The sequence below is a fragment of the Neopelma chrysocephalum genome, unplaced genomic scaffold (genome assembly GCF_003984885.1).
Source record: "Neopelma chrysocephalum unplaced genomic scaffold, ASM398488v2 Primary Assembly neopelma1_142, whole genome shotgun sequence".
In the NCBI taxonomy this organism is placed as follows: Eukaryota; Metazoa; Chordata; class Aves; order Passeriformes; family Pipridae; genus Neopelma; species Neopelma chrysocephalum.
Window position 1 is genome coordinate 2,518,249 of NW_020897804.1, and position 21,867 is coordinate 2,540,115.

Here is a 21,867-nt window from a genome sequence, read left to right on the forward strand (position 1 = left end):
TCATAGATCAGTCATTCACAACCTGTCTTTCAAAAGTATCTTTGGTGGTGGGAAAGAAGGAAATATGTGTTACAACCATATGGTATATGAAGTCCAAGAAAAAAGTTTAATAGTGTTGCTACAAGCTTGTGTTTCAGACTTTAGCTGATATTTAGTGTAAGGCTTCTAACCACATCCCAATGCCAAACTTAACTTATCTCACAATACACTTAGGCTTTTAAACCAGGACAGCCACTACATCAGAATTTATAAAGGGGCTGATTGTATTTCTCTCTATTAATTAGGTCTATGCTCAAACTAGCACTGAGACTCAGAGCCTTGGATACAGCTTGAGAGTGCTTCATTCTTTATCTAGAATAATAACAATAGTAATAGTGATTAAACATCTTTGCTTTGATGAAATGTTTTCAGTCTCCTTCAAGATTTTTAATTAACTCTGTAAAGCAGAAGCTGAATTGCAACTCTTTTGGGACGCACTTTGGGGGCAGTAGGCTTCGTGAAGTTAAAAGACAGAGGTTCCTCCTCTGCAGTTTGTGGCTCTGACATACCCAGAGCTACAGCCTGCACTGCACCTAGATCTGTAAGGGAATTTTTTCCTAAAAATTTCATCAAGGGAAACTAGCAAAATATGGGTTTGTTTTTTTTTTTTGGTCTAAGAAATGAAAATCAAAACTCCTTGTTTTGCTCTTTTTCCTCATTGAAAGATGCCATAGCAAAGCTGTGACAGCAAATTAACAACCTTCCTGGATTCCTACATTTAAGGGAGTGGAATTCACAACCTTTTTCCACACACCTGCTGGCCAGGAGGAATGAGGAGGATGGGGCTCCTGCTGCAGCCCCTGCCTGGAGCACTGAGATCCCAGGTCACTTCCCCACATTTGAGAAAGGGAGGGGGAATCTCTCAGAGGACCCTCTGCGTGGGCACTGCTCCGCTTTGGTAGTGAGAGGTGAGAAAAACAACTTCTTTTAAGGCTGTGAGGGTCAAGCTCAGATTCAAAAACTGCGCATCACATAACATTGAAGAGCCGAAGAAACCCCGCACCTGTGAGAAAATTGTTTGTATATAACTCTCAAGCTTCTCTCATCTTCTACTCGGATTCTAACTCCGGTTTCTCTATGTCACAACCTGTGTCTTCCCCTTACATTTTTACCCCTTGAATCTCATCTTTTATCAGTTCTCCCCCCCCTCTACAGATGTAAAGCTAAATCTAGAAGGAGGACTCGGTGACTGAGGCAGCACTTAAATTGAAGTCAGGATTGGGATGAGTCAGGATTGAGTACCCATAGGGGGTTGAGAGCAAGGGAACATGAGATGCAAAAAGAATTACTAGGAGGAAAGCAGGAGCTGGGCAGTGGGGAAGGAAGGAAGATAAAAGATGGAAAGGCTAATGGGGAGAAGAGAATTTATAATATGTCATAAAACTAATCTGGAGTCCTTGGTTTTCTGTATTTATGGTTTTTTGGTTTTTTTTTTTGTTTTTTTTTGGTTTTTTTTTTTTTTTTTTTTTTTTTTTTTTTTTTTTTTTTTTTTTTGGTTTTTTTGTTTTTTTTTTTTTGTTCCCAGGCTCATGTCTATAAGGGAACTTTTTAGATTTGCCTTGAGCATCTAGGCTGAGAGATTGGAGATGGAGGGACTGATTTGTGAGAAGTGTTCACCTGCTGCCAGCTGGGTCATTCCTGTGAGTTCATGCTGGCAGTAGTAACTGCTCTGTTTTTCCTAGTTAGGTCCCACTTAGGGACCTGAATCTAAAAAAAATAAAAATAGGAGTTTCCCAAGATTTTAAATTTCTCTGTATTAAAAATTCTGAGACTTTAGAGTAAGATTACTGCTTAGTGACCTTTGGGAAAAGGAGGGGGAATCTCGCAGAGGATATTCTGCGTGGGCACCGCTCCAGTTTGGTAGCGAGAGGCCAGAAAATACAACTTTTTTTGGGGGGGGTTGTGAGGGTCGAACTCCGCCGCCCCTCAGGCCCCGCGGCGGGTCGGGCGGTCCCCCCTCCCCCGGGGCCGCCTCAGACGGGCGGGCAATGGCGGAGCGGCGGCCGCGGGGCTCGCCCTGAGGAGGGACCGCGTCTGCCCCGGCCCCCGGCTCGCTGCCGGGCCCTCCTGCCCCTCCGGCCCATGGCCCTCCCGGTGTTCTGCAACTCCTGCTCCTGTGAGCCCCGCAAGCCCACGCCGCGGTTCTGCCTCACCAGCTGCGGCCACGTTTTCTGTGAGATTTGCCTCCAGAAAGGTAATGGCTGCTGGAGCGGGCAGTGCTGGCGTGCACACCCTCTCACCTTATCCTTCGTATTTCTGACTCGTTGTGGAAAAAAAAAGAAGGACCTGAGCATTCCTTCATGTCTGTCGAATGCTGTTGATAAACCTTTTCAATCCTTGCTATTGATTTTCTTTAAATACTGAAGGCCGCCAGTGTCCACCTCCAGGTGAGTCTGGCTTTGAGAGCAAGCCTTGGGCACGGGAAACTGGAGGCCTTGATAAAACTATTCTGGAAGCTTGTGATTCATAAGGTTGTTAAACAAACAATCAAAGGCATTCTCTTCTGGCTAATTTGGAAAAGGACTTGCTTTTTCATCCTGAGAATGGGCAATTTACACAGCGTAGGATTTGTTTAGGGCAGGCTTTGCAAGTAGTCTTAAGTTGTTTTAAAGCTCAATATTGTTCCTGGAAATTTTTCAGCAGCGTGAGGGAGGGTTGGAGGTGATATTTTGAAGCTCTTGTGTCATGTGCAATTCCAGAGTCATATTCTGTGATATTCATTATCAACCTACTCTGGCTGCAAGTTTTGTTATTAATTTCAGTCAAAGAATATGTTGTCAAGGACCTCTGGATGTCATCTTGTTCAACACCTTGCTGAAAACAAAGCTAATTTTAAAGTGAGATCAGTCTTAAATTGCAGTATTTCAACAGAACTTGATGTGCTCAGACGAAGATATGTGGAAAAGACAGAGGAGTAATGAAGTTGTTTTTCAAAAGAAAAGAGCAGCAGACAAATACCAATGTTTTTTCCTTTGAGATCATGCTAAATGTCATATTTTTTTTTAAGGGCACACAGAAGAAATGATGAATCTGTATTTCAGAATTAAAAACTTTTGACTAGCTGTGTTCACAGGGTTGCTTTTAAGGAGGAGGATCATAAAATGCAGCCTCTAAATCCAGTTTGCCGGCTCCCAGAACCTGAACGTCTTTCCTTTCTGCTCTTAATATTGTTTGGCAGAAAAATGCCTGAGAGATTATATATCTTTTTGCTGGGAATTCAATAATAATCATAATACCACGTTTAAAATTTATTTACTCTTAAACGATGTTTATAAACATTGATCCACAGAATCCTCAGAAAGGAAGTAGCTAGTAAAATTACCAGTGATAAATATTGTAATAATATGCATTTGATATAAATATTTTCTAGTATGTTTGCAAATAATCAAAGAGAGTTTAAAAATGATAAAGTTTTTAAAATTACTTTCTCACTGGAAGAATTCACAAGGTAAAATTATTAATTCTTTGATGTTAAGGTCATATATTTTATTGAGAGAACCATACTGGGCCCCAGTCTAAAAAGCCATGTATCTGGTTGACTGTAAGTCATTAGTGCACTTAAGCATACATTTAATTAAACTAGGCAAGTAGTCCTATTTAAATCAACGGAACTAAAAGTCACCTGCATTCTGTGACACTAATGATATTCATAAAATCATTTACATGGAATGCTTGTTTGTGGGAGTAAGACCCGATGACATTCACACACATATATTCCTTGTGCAACTCTGTGTAATAGTTATTAAAGAATCAAATTCTTTATTCATGTTTATTCACATTTCTCGTATAACCTGCAGATTTCTTCCACAAGCTCCACACAAAGGTTTAGGCATTGAGTTCTATTTACAAGGTATTCGGTATCTACTCAGTTTGATGTATATTTTAAACGTGTGTTTACCTTACAGGCAAAAAAGATGAATGTTTGATCTGTAAAACTGCTTGTCAGACGTTAGTTCTTTCAAAACAGGTAAATGAAGCTTTAGTATTGTTGCATTACATTAATCTGTTGTTTGCTTAACAGCTAAATTATTTGCATTACAAAATGCTTCCTTTTTTTTGGCCAATGGTGACATGAATATTTACTGAAAAACCGTTGTTAGTCTTAGATACTTATGCACTAGACAGCTTTTAGTTGTATGTATTTCTTCAAATTAAAGTGTGAGGAGACTTTTTAGGTTTTCAGGTTCTGCTGGACTGTAAATCATTCTAAACTTTTCAAGAAATGTGACTGGCTACTACTGTGTAACATCAGTGACTGCTTTCAAAATGTGGAAGAATGTTTATTGGTTTTGGCATTTGTACATCAGAGAAAATGAACTGTAATGAATTATTTTGTGTAATGGACTGAATAGAAAATCCGCATGATGGCACAGCAATGTTTTCAAGGTTTTTTTCCCCCCTGTTTTCTCTTAAGTTTAATGATTTTCCTCATGGCCACCTGATTAAGAGAGGATCTGAAATGTTGTAGGGAATCCTTGTTATTCACTAGAGAAATGAGGGCTTTTGATTCCCTTTCTTGATAAATCATTAGAAATGTTTGTTTTCCCTTTCTCCCAGGAACCATCTTCTCCTTAGCTGATTTCATAAATAGGTTGTGAAGACATTTATATTTTCCTAGACTGATGCCTACCTAAGAGACAAGAGCCTACCTTACCAGGATAGAGAAAAAACACTAAAAATATTCACTAATATTCAATACAGCTAATGCATAAAATCCTCCTAGGCTATAAGGCAGTCATGTATAGGAAATAGAGGACAATTTTGGACTAACCCTGAAAAGATGACCTTGAAGAAGGGCATGATTTCTTTAGATATGTTTAAAACTGAGCTGATGTATTTCTAAATGCAGAAATTTCTACTCCTGTATGCTGTATATGAAAAAGTAAAAACCTGTTACACTATGTTTCATGTTTGTAAACGCAGAAGAATCTTGCAGAACTGAATTAGAGTGAAGAAGACGATACCAAAAATAAAAAATTACAACAAAATGGCAAAATGCAATCATAATACAAAGGAACAATGCACACAGTAATCAAATATTAAAACAAATATGAAAAAACCCTCATAAAAATTCTAGAAGACATATTTTAATATGCTTTCATTATCAACCTACTTTGGCTTGCAAGTTTTGTTATTAATTTCAGTCAATAATTTAAGTTGTCGGATACCTCTGGAGGTCATCTTGTCCAACACGTTGCTCAAAACAAAGCTAATTTTAAGTGAGATCAGTCTTAAATTGCAGTATTTCAACAGAACTTAATAATTTACTTCAAAAATACCAAAGGAATTAAAAAAATGCAATGATTGGGATACTAACAAAAATGTTAGATGTTTCATTAGAAGCTGCCATTGCTCTGGAGGGTTGAAAGGAAGCAAATTACCATATTCTTTAAAAAAGACATTAATGATGATTGCTTATCCTTGATTAAGAACAGATAAAATGATTGGAATGATAATTAAAGATGCATATAAAAAAGTCATGGCTCTATAATTCAGGAACCTGAGTGGAAATATACCTGGTAAGCTTTATGAGCTTGATGCTGTGGAAGAATTCCCAATGAGGAGGAGGTCCTATAAATGTGTTAAAACTCCTAATTAAATTGTATGTTGGGGCAATCACCATCTACACATTAAATATTCTCATCTTTACAGTAATGCATTCTTGTCACCTTTATATCTTCCTTGTATGTCCCATGATCCCTACTTGCTTTTCCCCAGAGGATGGTTAAGTGTTATGATAAATCAGAATCTCGCTGTTCATTATTGTAGAATATCATATTAACATCTGCTACTCCTCCACGCAACAGATAAAATTTAAACAGTGTTATAGGAACCTTTATTTTAAAGAGTTTTTACATCAGCATGAAGCTGCTTGGGTTTTATTTTTTTAAAATCTGATAGGTACTTAAACCAAGGTCATTGCTTTGACAGAATCCTAAATAGATTGCAAGAGCTTGGCTCTTATGAATACATTTCATTTAAAGATGCTAAATGTACTTTTATGAATATATTAATTTTCTAGATGAAGTATTATCGCCTTGTTTGTATTTTCTTTACTTAAATACCATGGATAGATTAGACTGTGCTGTCTGTCTGTCTGCTTTTCTCTTTCTCCATCTGTCAGTTCACCCCATGGAAATTTTTGAACGCTTTGGCTTATGTCAACCAAACTCAAAAGAGCAGAGGAAGTCTCAAATACAATTAATTACCTCCTGTGAGTTCTGTAAAAATTAGTAGCTGGGGAAAGCAAGGCAAAGCAGCTTTCCTTGCTCTCCCCTGGTGAGGGGAATGCAAGTACAGCCCATCAATAATCAGAAGTGCGTTTGGCAGCTGTGTGCACGGCTCTGCAGTCAGGAAACAGCGCAGGCCATCAGGTGAATTGAGTACAGGACACCAGAGTAGCTGATGTCAGAATATGGAGAACAGAAGATACAAATCTATTGCAAATCCAGGTTTATTAATTTAGCTCCTCACATAATTATTTCTCGTACATTAGAGACTCAATTTCCCTTTATTATTAAAAGGATATAATTTAAGCACACATTGCAAATAGGTTTGGCAAATACAGCTGTTATTTAGTCTTGGATGTTTGACTTTATACCAGTGTTAAAATATTTTTGGTGTAGGTAAAAATACTGTATCTATCTCTCTAGATGTTTGTGCATTTCTAAGTGGAGCAAAGCCTAACTCTTTGATTTCAATGCACTGTTTTTAATTCAAGTGACTGCACTCATCTCTGGTTTCTTAGACTCCCAGAAAACTTATGCTTCATTCACAGGTGGCTTACTTCTTATTTCTTTCAGTAATTCATCTTTTGAAATTTTTCTATTTTTTGAACTTCTCAAGATTCTTTAGTACTTCTGGGATTAATTTACCCTTGGTCTACAATATTTTCAGTTATTTTTGAATGGATTTTGGAAAGTGATTCCTTACATGAAGGATGCCTTCTTTTATCATCTGAGTATGCTGGCATTACTTTGGGGTTTTTATTCAATTTTTGGCTAGTTGTAAACCTGCCTTCTATTATTTAATCATAATACATCAAAGAGAACTTTCCAGGTAGATTGTTTTCTCCTAAATTCACTACTTTTGAAAGCTGTTTAACTGTTTTAACTTAGTGCTATAACTAGTGTAACCATTTTGGAGTTGTATTTTCTTTGTTTTTCGTACGAACTAATTAAGAATACGTGTATTCTGGATTAAAGTAACACTTAAGTTATCTGCACTGCTTTGTAGTTTTGGATAGATGTCCAAATGTCACTGTCATTCTGAAATTCACTTTATATTTTGCATCATTTTTTTCTCACCATAAATAATAACTATATCTTTATTACAATGATGGGTTAGGTGCAGAGCACTTACTGAGCATTTTCTGAAAGCACAGAAGGCCATTTGTGAAGCCACATCATGATCTCTGATTAAAAGTCTCAAGTCATAAAATACCTGAAAAATTCAGCTATGATTTAAAGGCTCTTTTCTTATTCCACAATGGCATTCTGCTGCCCAGTGGGCAGGAGAGACAGAGGGAACCCAGTCAGCATTGGAACTATTCTGAAAAAGGACTTTGAAACAAAAATGATTATAAGATGCACCCGTGTGGCTGGGAATGGTGAGAACCAAAAAGGCTGAAGAGGGGCTACCAGAAACCTGGCTTTTGGTCTGGAGGCATTGCCTCTTCCAGGAGCCACAGCATCTTCCTTGAATGTCCTCTGGAAATTGTTACTATCTTAGAATAAGTATATAAGTGTGTAATATATTTAAACAAATGCCTTCCAGATGGTTGATAAGGGCGTTAGAGAAAACTGGGCTTGTTTTCAATTTCTGTATTATCCTACTCATGGTTTGTCTGTTTTTTTATTTGTATACATCAATCAATTTAAGCAACAGTTTACAAAATGCTTTATTTAATATAACGTGCAAATAAAAATGCTAACCTTGGCATACTTTCTTTTCTTTGTAGATAAATCCTGATATTCAGGCACTGTTCATGGGAGTGGATGTGTTATGCAATAAATACTCAAAACAAATAACACAGGTGAATCTGCCTTAAAACTTTTTAGCTCTGTAAAATAATCAGCAGCTCCTACTGATTTTTATGTGAATGGAAAAATTGTATGAGTGAATGCTTGAAAATGTATGTATGCCCAATACCATCTTTACTTCCTTAATTCCACAGTTTCAAAGTTCTTTAAAAGGCATAAATTATTCATTATGGTCTCTGCTTATTTTTTCAAACTCTCTCTAAGGAGCACTAGTCTGGTTATTTTAATGGTGTAAAATCACTTTCAGTGCCATGCAATGAAAAATTAGATCTGCCATAAGCTTAAATGTGCCCAGATATTGTGCCCTTATTATAGCAATAAAAAGTTACACAGTGAAAACCTGAGCGGGCTACAGTTCTGAGCTGACTGTGCTCTCTCTCCCTTTTTATTTTTTTTTTTTTAAGTCAAAGCAGGTCTCCTTTTTGTTCAGCTAGATGCATTAAATGATTCCAAGGTAAATTTCCTCCTTGTCTTCTCCAAACTCCAGATAGGACTCCTTCCTTCAGGCTTAGTTTCCAGTCAAGAACTTTAGGAGCTGTGTGGGTAAAATGAATGCATCCAAACTCTCATTGCCTCCTCATTTTCTGCATCTCTTCTTGTACATTCTCCCTGAACCCAGCTGCAAACAAGTTTGATCTTCTGGTGAGTTTCATCTTTTGGTGAGTTCCCTGATCCGCAGAAAAGTAACCCAGGGAAGATCACCTGTTTTCTTCAGCGGTGATCATGGATTCACATTTCTCTACTCTGTGCTTCACAAACTTCTCCAAAGCTGAGCTTGTTCTCTTTCCTCAGCAGGGCTCTTTCTCAGGTGCCTAGGTGACTCAAGGTAAACATGAAGCCTTCCTCTCTCTTTACAAACCCACTTTTTAACAGCATGATCAGCAGTTATTCTGTAAACTGAACAAATGCAGGCAACCACAGTATCAATCACATCTGAATATAAATCTCCATAATTATTAAAGGAAGAAAATAGAGGACACAATCTCAAAAGACTAAGGTGAGATAAGCTACTGGGAACATATTGAAGTGTAATGAAGGCATTGAGGTATGGTCAGAATTTTTCCCAGCATCAAAAGACATAAGAGCAGCTCGTGCTCTGTTAGGACAAAGGTTTATCTAATCTAATATCCTGTCACAACAGTGGGTGCTCCGGAAAGGGCGTGAGAGCAAGGCTGGTGTGTAGTAATACATCTTCAGAACAGCCTCCCAGCTTTCAACAGCTTGTGGCACAGGGTGGGGGTTGGTGCCTTTGCTTTCAGAAGCTTGTGGCGGATATTTTTCCCCACATAATTGTCAAGTTGTTTTCTGAATTTTAGCATCTGTCTCATACTATTGAAGGGAGGTGCACAGGTTATTTACTGCGTGATAAAGGTTTCCTTTTTCAGGTTTTAAGCTGCTATACTCTTGAATCCCATTCTGGAGGAAAGTGCACTCCATCTGTGCTAATCATTAGTTTCAGACTGCTAATGCATCCCTTCTTCAACTGTCTTTTTTCAGCCATGAAGCTTCATATTCTATGTGGTCATTCTTTTACTGAGGCTCTTACATACCTCTGATTAATCTTGAACTATTCCCAGACCTGCTGTGTCCTTTCTGAGATGTTAAGCAGACTCAGGATATAGTAATAGGCATTTTTAAAGAGAAATAATGATGTCCCCTATACCTTTTTAAATCACTGCTAAGATCTGATTTTCTTTTTGACTGGTACTGAGCTCTAAATTGACATATTCACAGATTTCTCCTAGACACAAGAACACATTTCTGAGTGAGGGGAGGCAGCTCTGAGCCATCACTTTCTGAGGGGATCTTTCTTCCATCAGTTCTTCTGAAGACACTTCTGATTGTTTGATGAGCATTCAATGGGAACCCCCAGGCTCTTCCACAGTGAATAAAAAGTAACCTTTTCAGTTGGATACTCCACTTTGGGTTCATATTCTTAGAGTGTTTCTTCTTGGTTGTCTCTATTCCTACACGTTTTCTAACACGTGAGAAAATTTATTAGAAGTTATTGCCTGTGGTAATTTGTTCCTCAAGCTCTTGTCTTGCCTTGTCTGTTTTTACTTTTAACGTGTCATGGTTTATGATCCTCATTTGGACGCCAGAAGTGCTTACACACCACCAGGCAGTGTGTCTAACAATTATTTTTTAATTAAGAGGATATTTTTACAAGGCATGTTATAATTGCCAGTAAGACAGATTACTTTTTATGTTGGCATTAATTTTATGTGTTTGCTTAGCACTAATGAATAAGAAACACTGCAGCTAAACTGCCTTTCTAATGTCTTTGCCTTTTTATTGAACATAGTGTTAAAATATGAATCCAGTGAAATAAATCTACCAACTCTAGGGTAGGTCATATTAGATTTAAATAAACTTTATGAGACTTTATCAATGACAATAAATTAAAATGTTTTGGGGTTTTTTTTTGGAGAGGACTTAAAGAAGATATGGTAACTACTTATTAAAATATAGAAAACCTTGAATACTGTGAAATAGTTCTCTTCCATCACTTATTTGCTGAGGTATATAAATGTAATTTTATGAAGCTTAATGTAACTGTACTTGTTTTCAGATTTCAGAATTTCAAGAAAAACACCGTAAACATTTATTGGCATACTACAAACAAAAGGTAACTCTAACTGTGATTTTCTTACTTTTTCTTATGTTTGCCTTGTTACTTTGGTTTATTTTTAGAAATTATATTAATCTTTTATTGGAATACTTAGAATAATTAATCAGGATTGACTCATTTCTGTAATTATAAATACCAGTTTTTAATTGTATACATTTTGTGAGGACTTTATTAATTGTAATTGCTGTTATTTAATAAAATATTTTAGTTGTGGGGTGACCAAGATTAAATGGAGAATCAAAGGACAGAAAAGGAAGAAACCAATTCACTGTATGGAGGGGGAAGTGGGGAGAAAATGGTGCTAGAAGATAAGCCTAGAGGGAAGGAAGACTAGGGACGTGAGAAGCTTGAGCAGCGGAGAACAAGACTGAGGACCAGTACCCTGAATTCAGGATAGCTCAGTGGGAAGAAGGATAGAATTAATTATTCTGTGGAGAACAGGTGCTGAATTTGTGACTGTTCTTCTTCCTTTGTGGAGTGGAAGTTTCTTTTTCATTTTTCAGCTATTTCTAAATATTTGATAAAATAGTTGGCTGTTTCCTTCATTTCTAAGGACATGGACAGGGATATCCCTGAAAGCTGCTTGGCAGTGTTGGTGACTCGACCCATCAGTAGGTGCACCATGTGTGAAGTGACAGAGGCAAACTCATATAGCTGATCAGTTGGCCATTCTGTGTATCAGGAGAGCTTCTGGTGTGGTTGTCATGGATAGAACAGCTTGGAAACTTAAATGCTCTGTGGCTCATTCCTCCCTGTTTTCTGTGGCTGCCTTTTGGGATCAGTCCTAGAACACTGTGGGGTGTGTAGTTTTTTTCAAGGTCCTGTCCTTCTGCTTTCAAAGCCAGGCCATGGAGGAACCCTGATTTCATTCCCTTTCTAATCTATTGTGCTGACTCCAGATGGTAAAACTGAAACCTTTAGACAAAGTAAAATAAATCTCTTAACATCTTTATTTATGCTAAATTCTATTATCTCCAAAGAAGAGAGTTTTGATACCTTTTGATGGTAAGTTTCTAAGTTATTTACTGTTGAGACATGAATTTAACAGTGGTTTTAAAGTACTCAAGGATGCTGCTTGACCTAAGGAAGGTGTTTAGGTGACAGTGCTGGAACAGTTGAAAATATAGTTTGTTGCTGCTTCAATGAGCACACTGTTTTGGGTGGTTTTGTTGTTTTGTCCATTCTGTGCATTTGTTAGTATGTTAAAACTGCTTGCATTGGATCAGGGTCAGGAGAGACCGTTTGTCTTAAACACCCTGTGAGCAGCTGTGGGTAACACTGGTGAGGCTGTTTTGGTGGAGAAATGGTTTGTCAGTGAGGCTTGAGGTGAGCAAGGAAGAGAAGAGTGTCCCTGTGCAATGATAGACCCCTCCCCTCCCTGTGAGTGTTGGTTAGCAATGCTCCCCCTTCCAGAGTTACTGTGAGGCAGTCTGAAGGAGCCAGGGAAGTCCTCCTGCCACTGGCTTTGAGATGAAGGTGGGTGGGAAAAGGATGGAGCAAGAATGCTTTACAGTATAAATAGTTTAGCAGATGCAGTGATGCCTGGGGAGGTGACAAAGGACAAATCTGCCCTTTGACACAAGTGCCTCTTCCACTTTCCACTCTGTGGGTCTTGGCCTGTGGGAAGGGTGCAGTACTGCATGAAGAAATTCCATTTTGTCCTGCTTGGCTGTCTTGTTTATGGTCCCCTTCCTTATTTCTAGTGTGTGATCTTTGTCACTGTCAACCAACAGGCTCTCATGACCTTCATAAAAGTTGCTTTGTTGCTGATCTGGGGAGTTGTGCAGATATCAGTGTGCAGATGATGGTGTGTGGTGTGGGAACTTGTGTCCATATTCCTGGCAAGTCTAGACCTCGTGTTGTGCCAGGACTCCAAAATACTGAAAACCAAATAGTCATTCACCTTCTTTAAGGAATTTTGGTCTTAAAATTATCCAATCCTACAGAGTGACTGTACATTCTTCCTGACATCTGTACTGGCCACTTTCTTAATCAAACCCAGCCCTCATTAGGAAAAAGAAAAAAGAATACTAAAAAACCGATCTTATGTAAATTACATTTTGCTTTTAATCTGTTTTGCAGAGTTTTGCATCTGCAAAAAGAGCATAATATCTCCCACAAACTATATGATTTTATAAAGGTATATCAGGTAACGTTATTAAAGGACTCAAACGTGAGGAGAAGAATGAGAAGTTAAGCAAATTCATAATTTGCCTTCAAATCAAAATGTGAATAGTGTGAAGGATTAAGGTCACACCATGGAAATTAGGGATAAAATATAGATGCAGTTTTGAGGCTACTGAGTAAATTTTTACTTCCTTCATAAAATATAATATATGATCGTGTCATGAGAGACTGTAGAAAATACACATAATAGGGAGCTGACCTAATGTTTTTGACCTTAATATTCTTCAATTTTGCAAGCTCATAACATTCTTTAATGGAGATATTTTTGGTTGTGTCTGTAACATAATAGGAGATACTTTTCACTTAAGCTTATTACAAATAGATGCTTCCGTGAACTGAGTACATTTTAAATCTTAAATGAGAAATATGGGAACATCATATTTGGTATTTTATACAGTTATTGGTAGCTTTTTCAGATAATTCCATATTAAACATAACTTAGCTGTTATATCAGATATGGAAAAGAAGAAGAAAAAGAAAACAAAACTATTTTTAAGCACTTTTCTTAGTATTCATTTATCCAATATTACCAGCACACTTAACAGAAGGTAATCAAACTAAGTTTGTAACTGCCAAAAAGAAACGTATCTCTTCCAGACTGACTGTTTGATGGATCTGAATTACAGCTATAACAGCTCCAGTAAATCTAGAAAAGCAATGATGTCTTTAAATTAAAACCCATAGAAAGCAGCCTTTCAACACTTTAGAAGACTAGTTGGATGAAAATGAAGTTGTATATCACAACAAATAGATTTTGTTTAAATCTATGATTATCTCACAGGCAGCAAAGCTGGAAGAATCTCTCAAGAAAGCAACACAACAAATACAACAGATACAATGGTAAGTGGTTTAATGCAGCAAAAGTAAATGTAATCAGCCAACAGAAAGGTTAATTGTTAAAAAAATAAAAAAGTCGTGCTTTGTTTCCCTTTCTCATATATTTGTACATAGTTTTACAGAAATACATGAATAGTGATTTCTGACATCAGAACCATTTTATTCACACTAATCAATCCTGTCAGGAAGAAATCCTTTTGTTTTAAAATTCAACTCAGTGGTTACTCTAAAAATGAACTTTCAGTAAAGTCTGTGACATAGATAATCAGTTTTAAATTTTTATTTGCAGTTACATAACCATTCTGTGTATTTTGCAATGGGCTTTTTAGCATCAGCCTTGAAAGTACTATGATACCTTTCCTGGTGTCTAGCCCATTTACAAAATTACCAGGGTTTGGTAACATGGTTCACATCTTTTCTATTTCTAGTAAAAATTAACTTCTGTTTGGATATTGTTGGGTATGTAGTGAGTGCTGCAGACATTATGGCAAAGTACTTTAGGGAACAGACATTATGATCTGGAGAAACAGTTAGCTTATCAAATAAGTTCTTAATTTGCTTCATGGCAGTTAGTTAATTTGCTTCATGTTAAAACTAGCTATTGATGGATAAAATGCTTTGATTTTTTACTTCATTGATCAACTAGACACTTAAACTAATCCAACCAACTCAATTTATATCTGGTTTTTTTTGTTTCTCCTTTAGTATGAAAGCACCTGAAAAAACTGCACAACTGCCATTTTCCAGTACAAGCCGAAATCCATTTTCCAGTAAGAAGTGTTGGTTTAAGATCTTAACTATGGAATACCTATCACTGGATATAGCTATGTTCTAATATTAAATTTCTTAATGACTTCAGTTCCTTCAAGAAAACAGAATGGTTATTCTTCATATCCTCTTCATTCTAGTCATCCTTCCTCTTCTGAAATGTACGTACAAATTAGTTAATTTTCAACGAAAATCTTAACTGATGTTTTATACAGAAAGTCATTTTTTCTTTAATGAGTTTAAAATATTTTCTGATTTTGTGTTTTGTTTCTGCAAACTGTTTATATATGAAAGAACTGAGGAATGTCTTATCTATGCAAGTGTACTTAATAGTTACTTGTATAGATTGTCTGTGTAGTCGCTGGAAAAAAATCTAAGACATGATGGACCTTATTCTAAAGAATTTCTGAATGGATGGATAGATAGATACGTAGACTAGAGAGACAGATTAATTAGTGGATACATTAATTAGTGAGACACTTTCCATTTACTATAGGGGAAAACTTGTCTGCCTATATGTACACTGTGGTTGTCTAAAGTTAGACGGGATGAACTCTAGTAAGGCTCATTTAATTTTAAATAAAATGAACATACAGTTTGCTCAAGTGAAAATATTTCTGTACCTATGATTGTGACTTTCTTTTTTATTAAAAAATAAAATTTCAGAATCCTCCTTGTTGTGGAGACAAGTGACAAATATATAAATATGCATGTTTATTCAGACTTAAATACAAGAATAGCAAGGCTGATCATAAAATAACTTTCTCTGTAAACGTCTAAACCAAAGCTCAGAATCAATTAATAGATTTTTCTACTGCTAGTGGGTTTTGGAATAAGTCCTAAATACTCATATGTGTTATGCATTATGCCTTATGCTTTTTCATTATTAGTCAAACTTAACATCAGAATCTAACATAATTTTAGTTGTTATAATGAAAATGTTATTTTTATTAGAATGTCATACTTATTTTGGCCTTTTTTGCAAGGGTGGAGGCAATGGAGGTTGATCCTGTACCTTCACCGATGAGGAAAGTAAGTGATTTTTTAATGTATGTTTATATATGTATATAAACACACATACATGCTTTTGATTTTTCCTACTCTTTTAATGCTGCAAAAAATAGGATTCTCCCCCCATTCTCTTCAAAACATTTCTAATGTACATGCTGGTTTCAGATATGCTGAGCTTGTGATGCCAAATTAAATGGAAGATTCTTAAAATCTCAGTATGTTTGTATTACAAAAATATATCTGTTTAAAAAATAAATGTTGCTAATCCATGCAACCGAGAGTTGCAATTAAAGTTCTAACGTATTAAGGAATGGAAATATAAGTAAGATTTTCACCTTTACCAGACCTCATGTGGGTGGCTACAGTGCAGATCTGTGCTAGCATGTCAGGGTTTCCTTTGTAACCTATGGATAAATTATATCCACAGATAGGCCTATATCCATGGTTAGGCCCATGGGCATAACCTATGGATTATAATATGTGTGATTCATCTCTTTCTAAAGGAAACTTTCTGGCCTCATTCATGTTTCTCTTCCATGACCATAAAGGGAATTTGTGGGGATCAGGATGTAAATACTTTCGTTGCAGATGTCTGGAGTTACAAAAAGTGAATCACTTTTAACTTCACATCACACTCTCAAAACATTAATGAAATTTAATTTTAATTTTTTTTTTAAATTTGGGGCTTTTTTAAATCCAAAAATAAAATCAGTCTTTATCTTTCACTTTTTGTAAACGGTTCTGTTTGCTGCTTGACCATGTGATCTTGCTTCTGTCTATGCTCAGGGGCATCAAAGTGTGTGTGGTATCTTCCCTTGGTAAGAAAAAGCCAGATGTGGAGCCAGTGGTCTGAAAGCACTGTTAGACTTTGATATTTGAGTAGGGAATTGCAAGCTTTGAGTGACCTTGCTAACATGAGAATGAAAGCAGGAGCTTTTCACTGTATTAATGTCCTGATTAGGAGAGGTAACATCCAGGAACAGATGCTAGCTTAGGAATGGAATCTCAGCATAGAAAACAATGGGAGTGTCTGATATGTTTCTTATCTGAATGTGTCAGATAAGAATAAAACTAAAATACGTGTGCTTTCCCCTTGCCCTTAGATCTCTAAAAATAGTAACTTAATTCTTAGGTTTTGCTTTTTAGTGATGTGAATGAAACTGGCAGTGGAGAGTTCCAGAAATCTGTAGCACTATTGCTTAAAATGCCTTTATAATTAGTATACTTATTACACTGTGGTTAATGACTTGCCATTCATTTAGCTCGAGACACCATCTGGTCCCACAAGGTTATCAGTAATAACTCCACCACAGGATGGGCGTATGGGTGAGTAAAAGTAAAGTTTGTAGCTGAATAACATTTCTATTACATTAAAAGGATGAATAAATTAAAATCCGTACATTAGCAATTTACTAAAAAAACCTGAATTGTGTTGAGGTGTAAGGAACTTGCCAAATAGACATCAATCCAGCAGATGGGAAATGCTTAAAATGAAGTATGAAATGTCTTCCTAGTACTTACCTCTTCTGTTCTGTAAATTATTACTTGTAGCCAAAATGATTTCTGCCCAAGTCAACAGCTGCAAAGAAAATACTATAACAATGTGTATGGTTGAAGAGAACAGGAATACTTGCAATATACATTGTTGACCCTCTTTTAACCTTCATAATTGTATTTGTTTCTAGTTAGCAGAGATTAACATTGTCCATAATGTCATATGAAAAATCACATGAGGAAAAGGGGGGAAACTAAATGGAAGTTAAAAAAGTATTTAATAACAAAAGTCAGGTAGTTGAGTTGAGATCAAGAATTTCTTTCGAAAAGTGATTTTTTTGTTTCACTCTATCACTGTAATTGGGTCTAAGACCTTTTACCTGCCAGTACTTTCATTCTTGGGCTGTTGCAGAGCTTGGGTAACACTCAGGTGCAAATAAGAGATGAGTAACAGCCTACTGAAATCAGTGCAGCCTCTTGAGAACTGTTTGTGAGGAGGTTCCCTGAATTCGTGATGCTTTGCAGGTCTGCTATTCATGTGTCCCTCTCATTCTTGGTTTTACATTCAACATGTTTCTGTGACAGTGCATTCCCAGGCAGGCTTTTATTTGGCTTCAGCAGTTCATAGAATCCATCTCCAGCCACATAAAGAGCTTTTAGCACTCCTGTGTTTTTACATGGTGTAAATGTCCCGAAACAAAGACAAATGCAATTGCAATGCAATTTCAATGAAGGAGGAAAAATTGCTTTTTCTATGTTATGTGTGATTTATATGCTCAGATCCTCCCTAAATACATGCTTGCCTATAAATTTATGGATAACAAGATAAAGGGAGCTGAGGTTAACTGTTTTTTTTATTGTGTCTAAAAATAAATAGATATTTATTAGACAGTAAAATTATATGTAGAGCAGTTATGTGTTCAGCACATTTCAGAACCAGCCCATAAAGTCTGGCAGTGGACAAAGCTGAATGAATCAAAGTGTACGTGCAAAAGGAAGGGCAAGTGGAAACAATGATTTAATGGTGCACTAAAGAAAATTTCCTTCTCAGAGGTGGATGGGGCAAAAAAGGATTAGCTGAAGAGCTGGAGCACCTCAGCACAGCTATCTTGATAGTCTAGTAATAATCTAATAAATGAAAGAAAGTGAAAGAAACCAACATGTGTGTTTAACTCAGAACAAGATTTGCAGGATGGTGCAGTATGATTTTTTTTGTGACAGCTAATCTCTTTCATTGACTACTGTAGTTGTGCACCATTTTTAACTCTTCAATAAACCAACCATGAATTTGTCCCAAATCATGCAATTAAAGTACTAATCTTTGTTTCCAAAGTTATCTCTTAAGGAAAATGGGTAATTCACTTTGGTCCTGTTTTCATAAATCTGATTCTTACAGGTAGCGTAGCCTACAAAAGTTCTCAGTCATCTCTAATAATGTCAAGTCAAAACACTGGAGCAGGATCTACAAGGTAGTTAATCTGTACATTTAAATGTTATATTCTGTGTCTGAAGAAATGTTATTGTGCAGGCTGGCTGTCATCTACGTGAATGTGTTTGTTCTTGGTGGAAGGTTGTATTTAGAAATCACTTTTTTCAAAAATACGCAGAGATAGTCTGAGTTTTTGTAACTGTGGACATCTGCAGTCATGATACTTCTATATAAAGTGTAGTAATTTTATAGTAAGAAAGTGTAACAATGTCTCTGCTTTAACATTCTTATAAAAATCAGAGCTGACAGCACAATATTTACTCAAGAGCTGTTATCTGAATAACCCAAACTTTTCAGTGGCCTGGAGCAGGTGTTTCAGGCTTTTCATTTAAAAATTGAAAATATCTCAAACTGTGAGAATTATTAACATGAAGAAATAACTGCAAATGGTTCCAGAAAAAAGTAAACTCTTTTTCCTTATAATCATTAAGCCAAATATATCTTCCTAGGTATTTGCAAAGACAAATTCAAAATATATGTAACAAAGTATCTATTTTTTTCCATCTCTGATTCTCATATAATGTTTTATGTCATTCTGGTAGTATTTTCTTTTAAAATATTAGCACTGTGAATTTAGGTAATTTTGAAATCTCTTGTATTATTATGACATTAGCCTCAAATCACATGCAGGAATTCATTTCATTAACAGATCCACACCTCTAGGATTACCACTTAATGGATGTCCATCATCGTCTGGATCACAGAGTAGTAGAAGGGGATCATGGGGTAATTCTGATTTCAGAACCCCTCAGCTGTATCCACTTACATCACCTTCCCCACAGCTTTCTGCAAGACATCCAATCACCATCTCTGGACTTCTGCAAAGACAACAGTTAGGCAAGTATATTTATAAGACAACATTTAACACTTCCTGAAAAATTTTAGCATAGCAGCTAATTTTTTATTTACAGGAGACAGTAGATTAGAAATAAATTAAGCAACATTAAGATGGTATTTCAAAATTGGAAGTAGGCTATCAGCAAAATATGAAAAATGCTGATGTTTATTATTGCATTTTGCCTTAGTCTTATTTCCAGTAGAGTATTTGCTGTGAAAATGTGTTATTGCTTCACCTCAGAATATTTTAACAGAGATTTAAATCTGATGATGTCCATAAATGTTTTCTAGAAAAAAACTCCACAACTTCCAAAGAATGCAAAACACACAATAATTTGGCAAAAACTAATTGTGCAACAAATCTCAGGTTAAGGAGTAGAGAAAAGAAAAACATGAATGAAGTGCAGTGGGAGTCATAGCAAGACCGGGATACTCAACAGGAGTACTTTAATAAAGCAGAATAGTTGAGTTGACACATGGGAAAGGAGTAAAAAAATGTCTGTAATGAAAAAGATGAATAGGAGGCAGTTCCTGCATGACTGAAGAGCATGTTGAGAACGTGGGTGAGAGCTGCCACCTCACTGCATCCAGCAGGGAAAAAAAAGGAAATAGAAGGAAACTGCAGTACTCTGAGAGTAAGAAGTGAAGTATTAGTCATCCGTTATTAGGAATTAGGGAGCGTTAATGGAAATGAACAAATCAGTGAACTCATTCTGAAAATGAGCAATGAATAGGGAATGAGCAGAGGATGAGACAGAAAAGAAGAAGGAAAATGTGTTAAGGAATAGGGGAAAAGGTGAGAATGTTAAAGTGGTTGGGAGTGGAAAAGGAGAGCAGAACGGTGCATGGGACAGAGCAAAGGCTATAGAGGAAGCAGAGTAAATAATTTATGAAGAATGGAGATAAGACTGCAAAATACTAGTGTAAAAGAGGAAGCAGGATGGACCAAAGGAGAGAGATGAGAGGACAGTAAAGGCTATTTCTCCTGCAAAGCAAGAGAAGTAGAAAGATGATGTTCTGCATAGTTACAACAAAAAGACTAAACAAAAAAGCAAAGGATAAGGAAATGATGGGAAGAAAATTAAGGCAAAAACATTTCCTAATATTTTATTTTTATGTTTTATAAATAATATTATTCACTACATGTTACTTCTCTGTCATATGATCTGTATCTTCAGTTTGGGAGGAAAGGCTTAGATATTAATTATGAACATTTGTTGTTGGTGTTCTCCCCCATATTCTGTGATATTAACTTTATTTCTTTTATAATTACCTACTATCCCATCACAGACTTCAGTAGTAATTTTCCCAATCCCATGATTTTTTCAGTCCTGATACTGAGGAGGTACCTAGATGAGGTTATTTAGCACCCTGACTCATCACATCTTGCAAACCTAATTCTCTGTATTGCAGAATTTGCATGACAAGTTAAAACTTTTTTTAAAATTTACATTAAAAAGCTAATTCATCTCTAAAGCACTTTTTTAGTCCATATTAATAAATGTGATCTTTCTATTCCGAGAGTAACCCATCCACAGCAGTTTTGAGTTCATGAAAACAAAATAAAAATATTGTAAGAAATTCACTCCTTGTCAGTTATAAAGGCTTACAGCTTGTGGAAGCTCACCTCATAATTGTTTTACTTGCAAAATTTCTGGGCAGTGATACAGCATATGAAATAATGCCTGAACCTGACAGAATCTCTAAATAATGTAGGAGCAACCCTACATTAGGAGAAATTAAAGTTTAAAAAGCTGTATTGAACTTAAGGATTAGTTTTCATTGAGCTATATGTTTGCAAGTTAATTGCAGTTCATATGCAGAACAATGGCTTTGGAAATTGCCTTGTGTAGCTGAAATTGGAACATGGCAAAAATGCTTCTATGGAAAGAGAAACCTGATTTTTTTATATAAATACAAAGGAGCATATTTACATTCATGAAAATAGCTATAGAAAAGTTGTCATCAAATTATGTAGGTTGTATTTTTAATTTTTTATAATTTTCTTTTCCTTGTATAAGTTCCCAAATAAGTTACATGAATAAAGTTTTCCTTTAGTCTCACCAAGTTTTTTTTCCATTTGTACTTGTATTGTTATTCTAGGATCGACTAATTTTGGAGGACATTCAGCAGAAAGATAAGCAAACATCTGTGAATTCTTTTGGTTAATAAGCATCTGGAGAAGCACTACAGAGTCTTTGGATATCAAATTATTTGTAACTTCAATAAAATGTCAAATTGGCATAAAACAGCTAATTGTTCAGCATGAATACTGTATTTAAGCATCACTGATCTTTCTGATTAACATCTACAGTAGTTTTGAACAGAAGTACAAAATCTTCTTGTTTTTACAGATTCTGGCTTCAATTATATCATATAAATAAACAGCCTTTATTACCTAAGTGTTAAGACAAAACATGATTATATACTAAATGAGCATTTTTTGCTGTGAGTACTTTGAGCTGCAGCAGAACTTTGTAAATGGTTGTGCCTGTATGGTATTAGAGATGGACTGCAGTCCTAGAAAAAGC

The 21,867-nt window shown here is 36.1% G+C and overlaps 1 protein-coding gene across 1 annotated transcript; it reads left to right on the forward strand.

The window, feature by feature from the left end:
- The first annotated feature begins 2,091 nt into the window (after nt 1–2,091).
- On the forward strand, nt 2,092–21,599 carry RNF212 (ring finger protein 212). The gene is made up of 12 exons (XM_027699931.1): nt 2,092–2,233; nt 3,945–4,006; nt 8,000–8,074; nt 10,654–10,710; nt 13,682–13,740; nt 14,443–14,507; nt 14,597–14,666; nt 15,492–15,537; nt 16,779–16,842; nt 18,407–18,479; nt 19,149–19,336; nt 21,440–21,599. Exons 1-12 carry the CDS (start codon nt 2,122–2,124, stop codon nt 21,475–21,477), a joined length of 909 nt encoding a protein of 302 aa, XP_027555732.1. The 5' UTR covers nt 2,092–2,121; the 3' UTR covers nt 21,478–21,599.
- The last annotated feature ends 268 nt before the right edge of the window (nt 21,600–21,867 follow it).

Coding starts and splice junctions, on each gene's coding strand:
- RNF212 (XM_027699931.1), top strand. CDS start 2,122: ATGGCCCTCCCGGTGTTCTGCAACTCCTGCTCCTGTGAGCCCCGCAAG. Junction 8,075..10,653: donor ACTCAAAACAAATAACACAG/GTGAATCTGCCT, acceptor ACTTGTTTTCAG/ATTTCAGAATTTCAAGAAAA. Junction 13,741..14,442: donor CAAATACAACAGATACAATG/GTAAGTGGTTTA, acceptor TTTCTCCTTTAG/TATGAAAGCACCTGAAAAAA.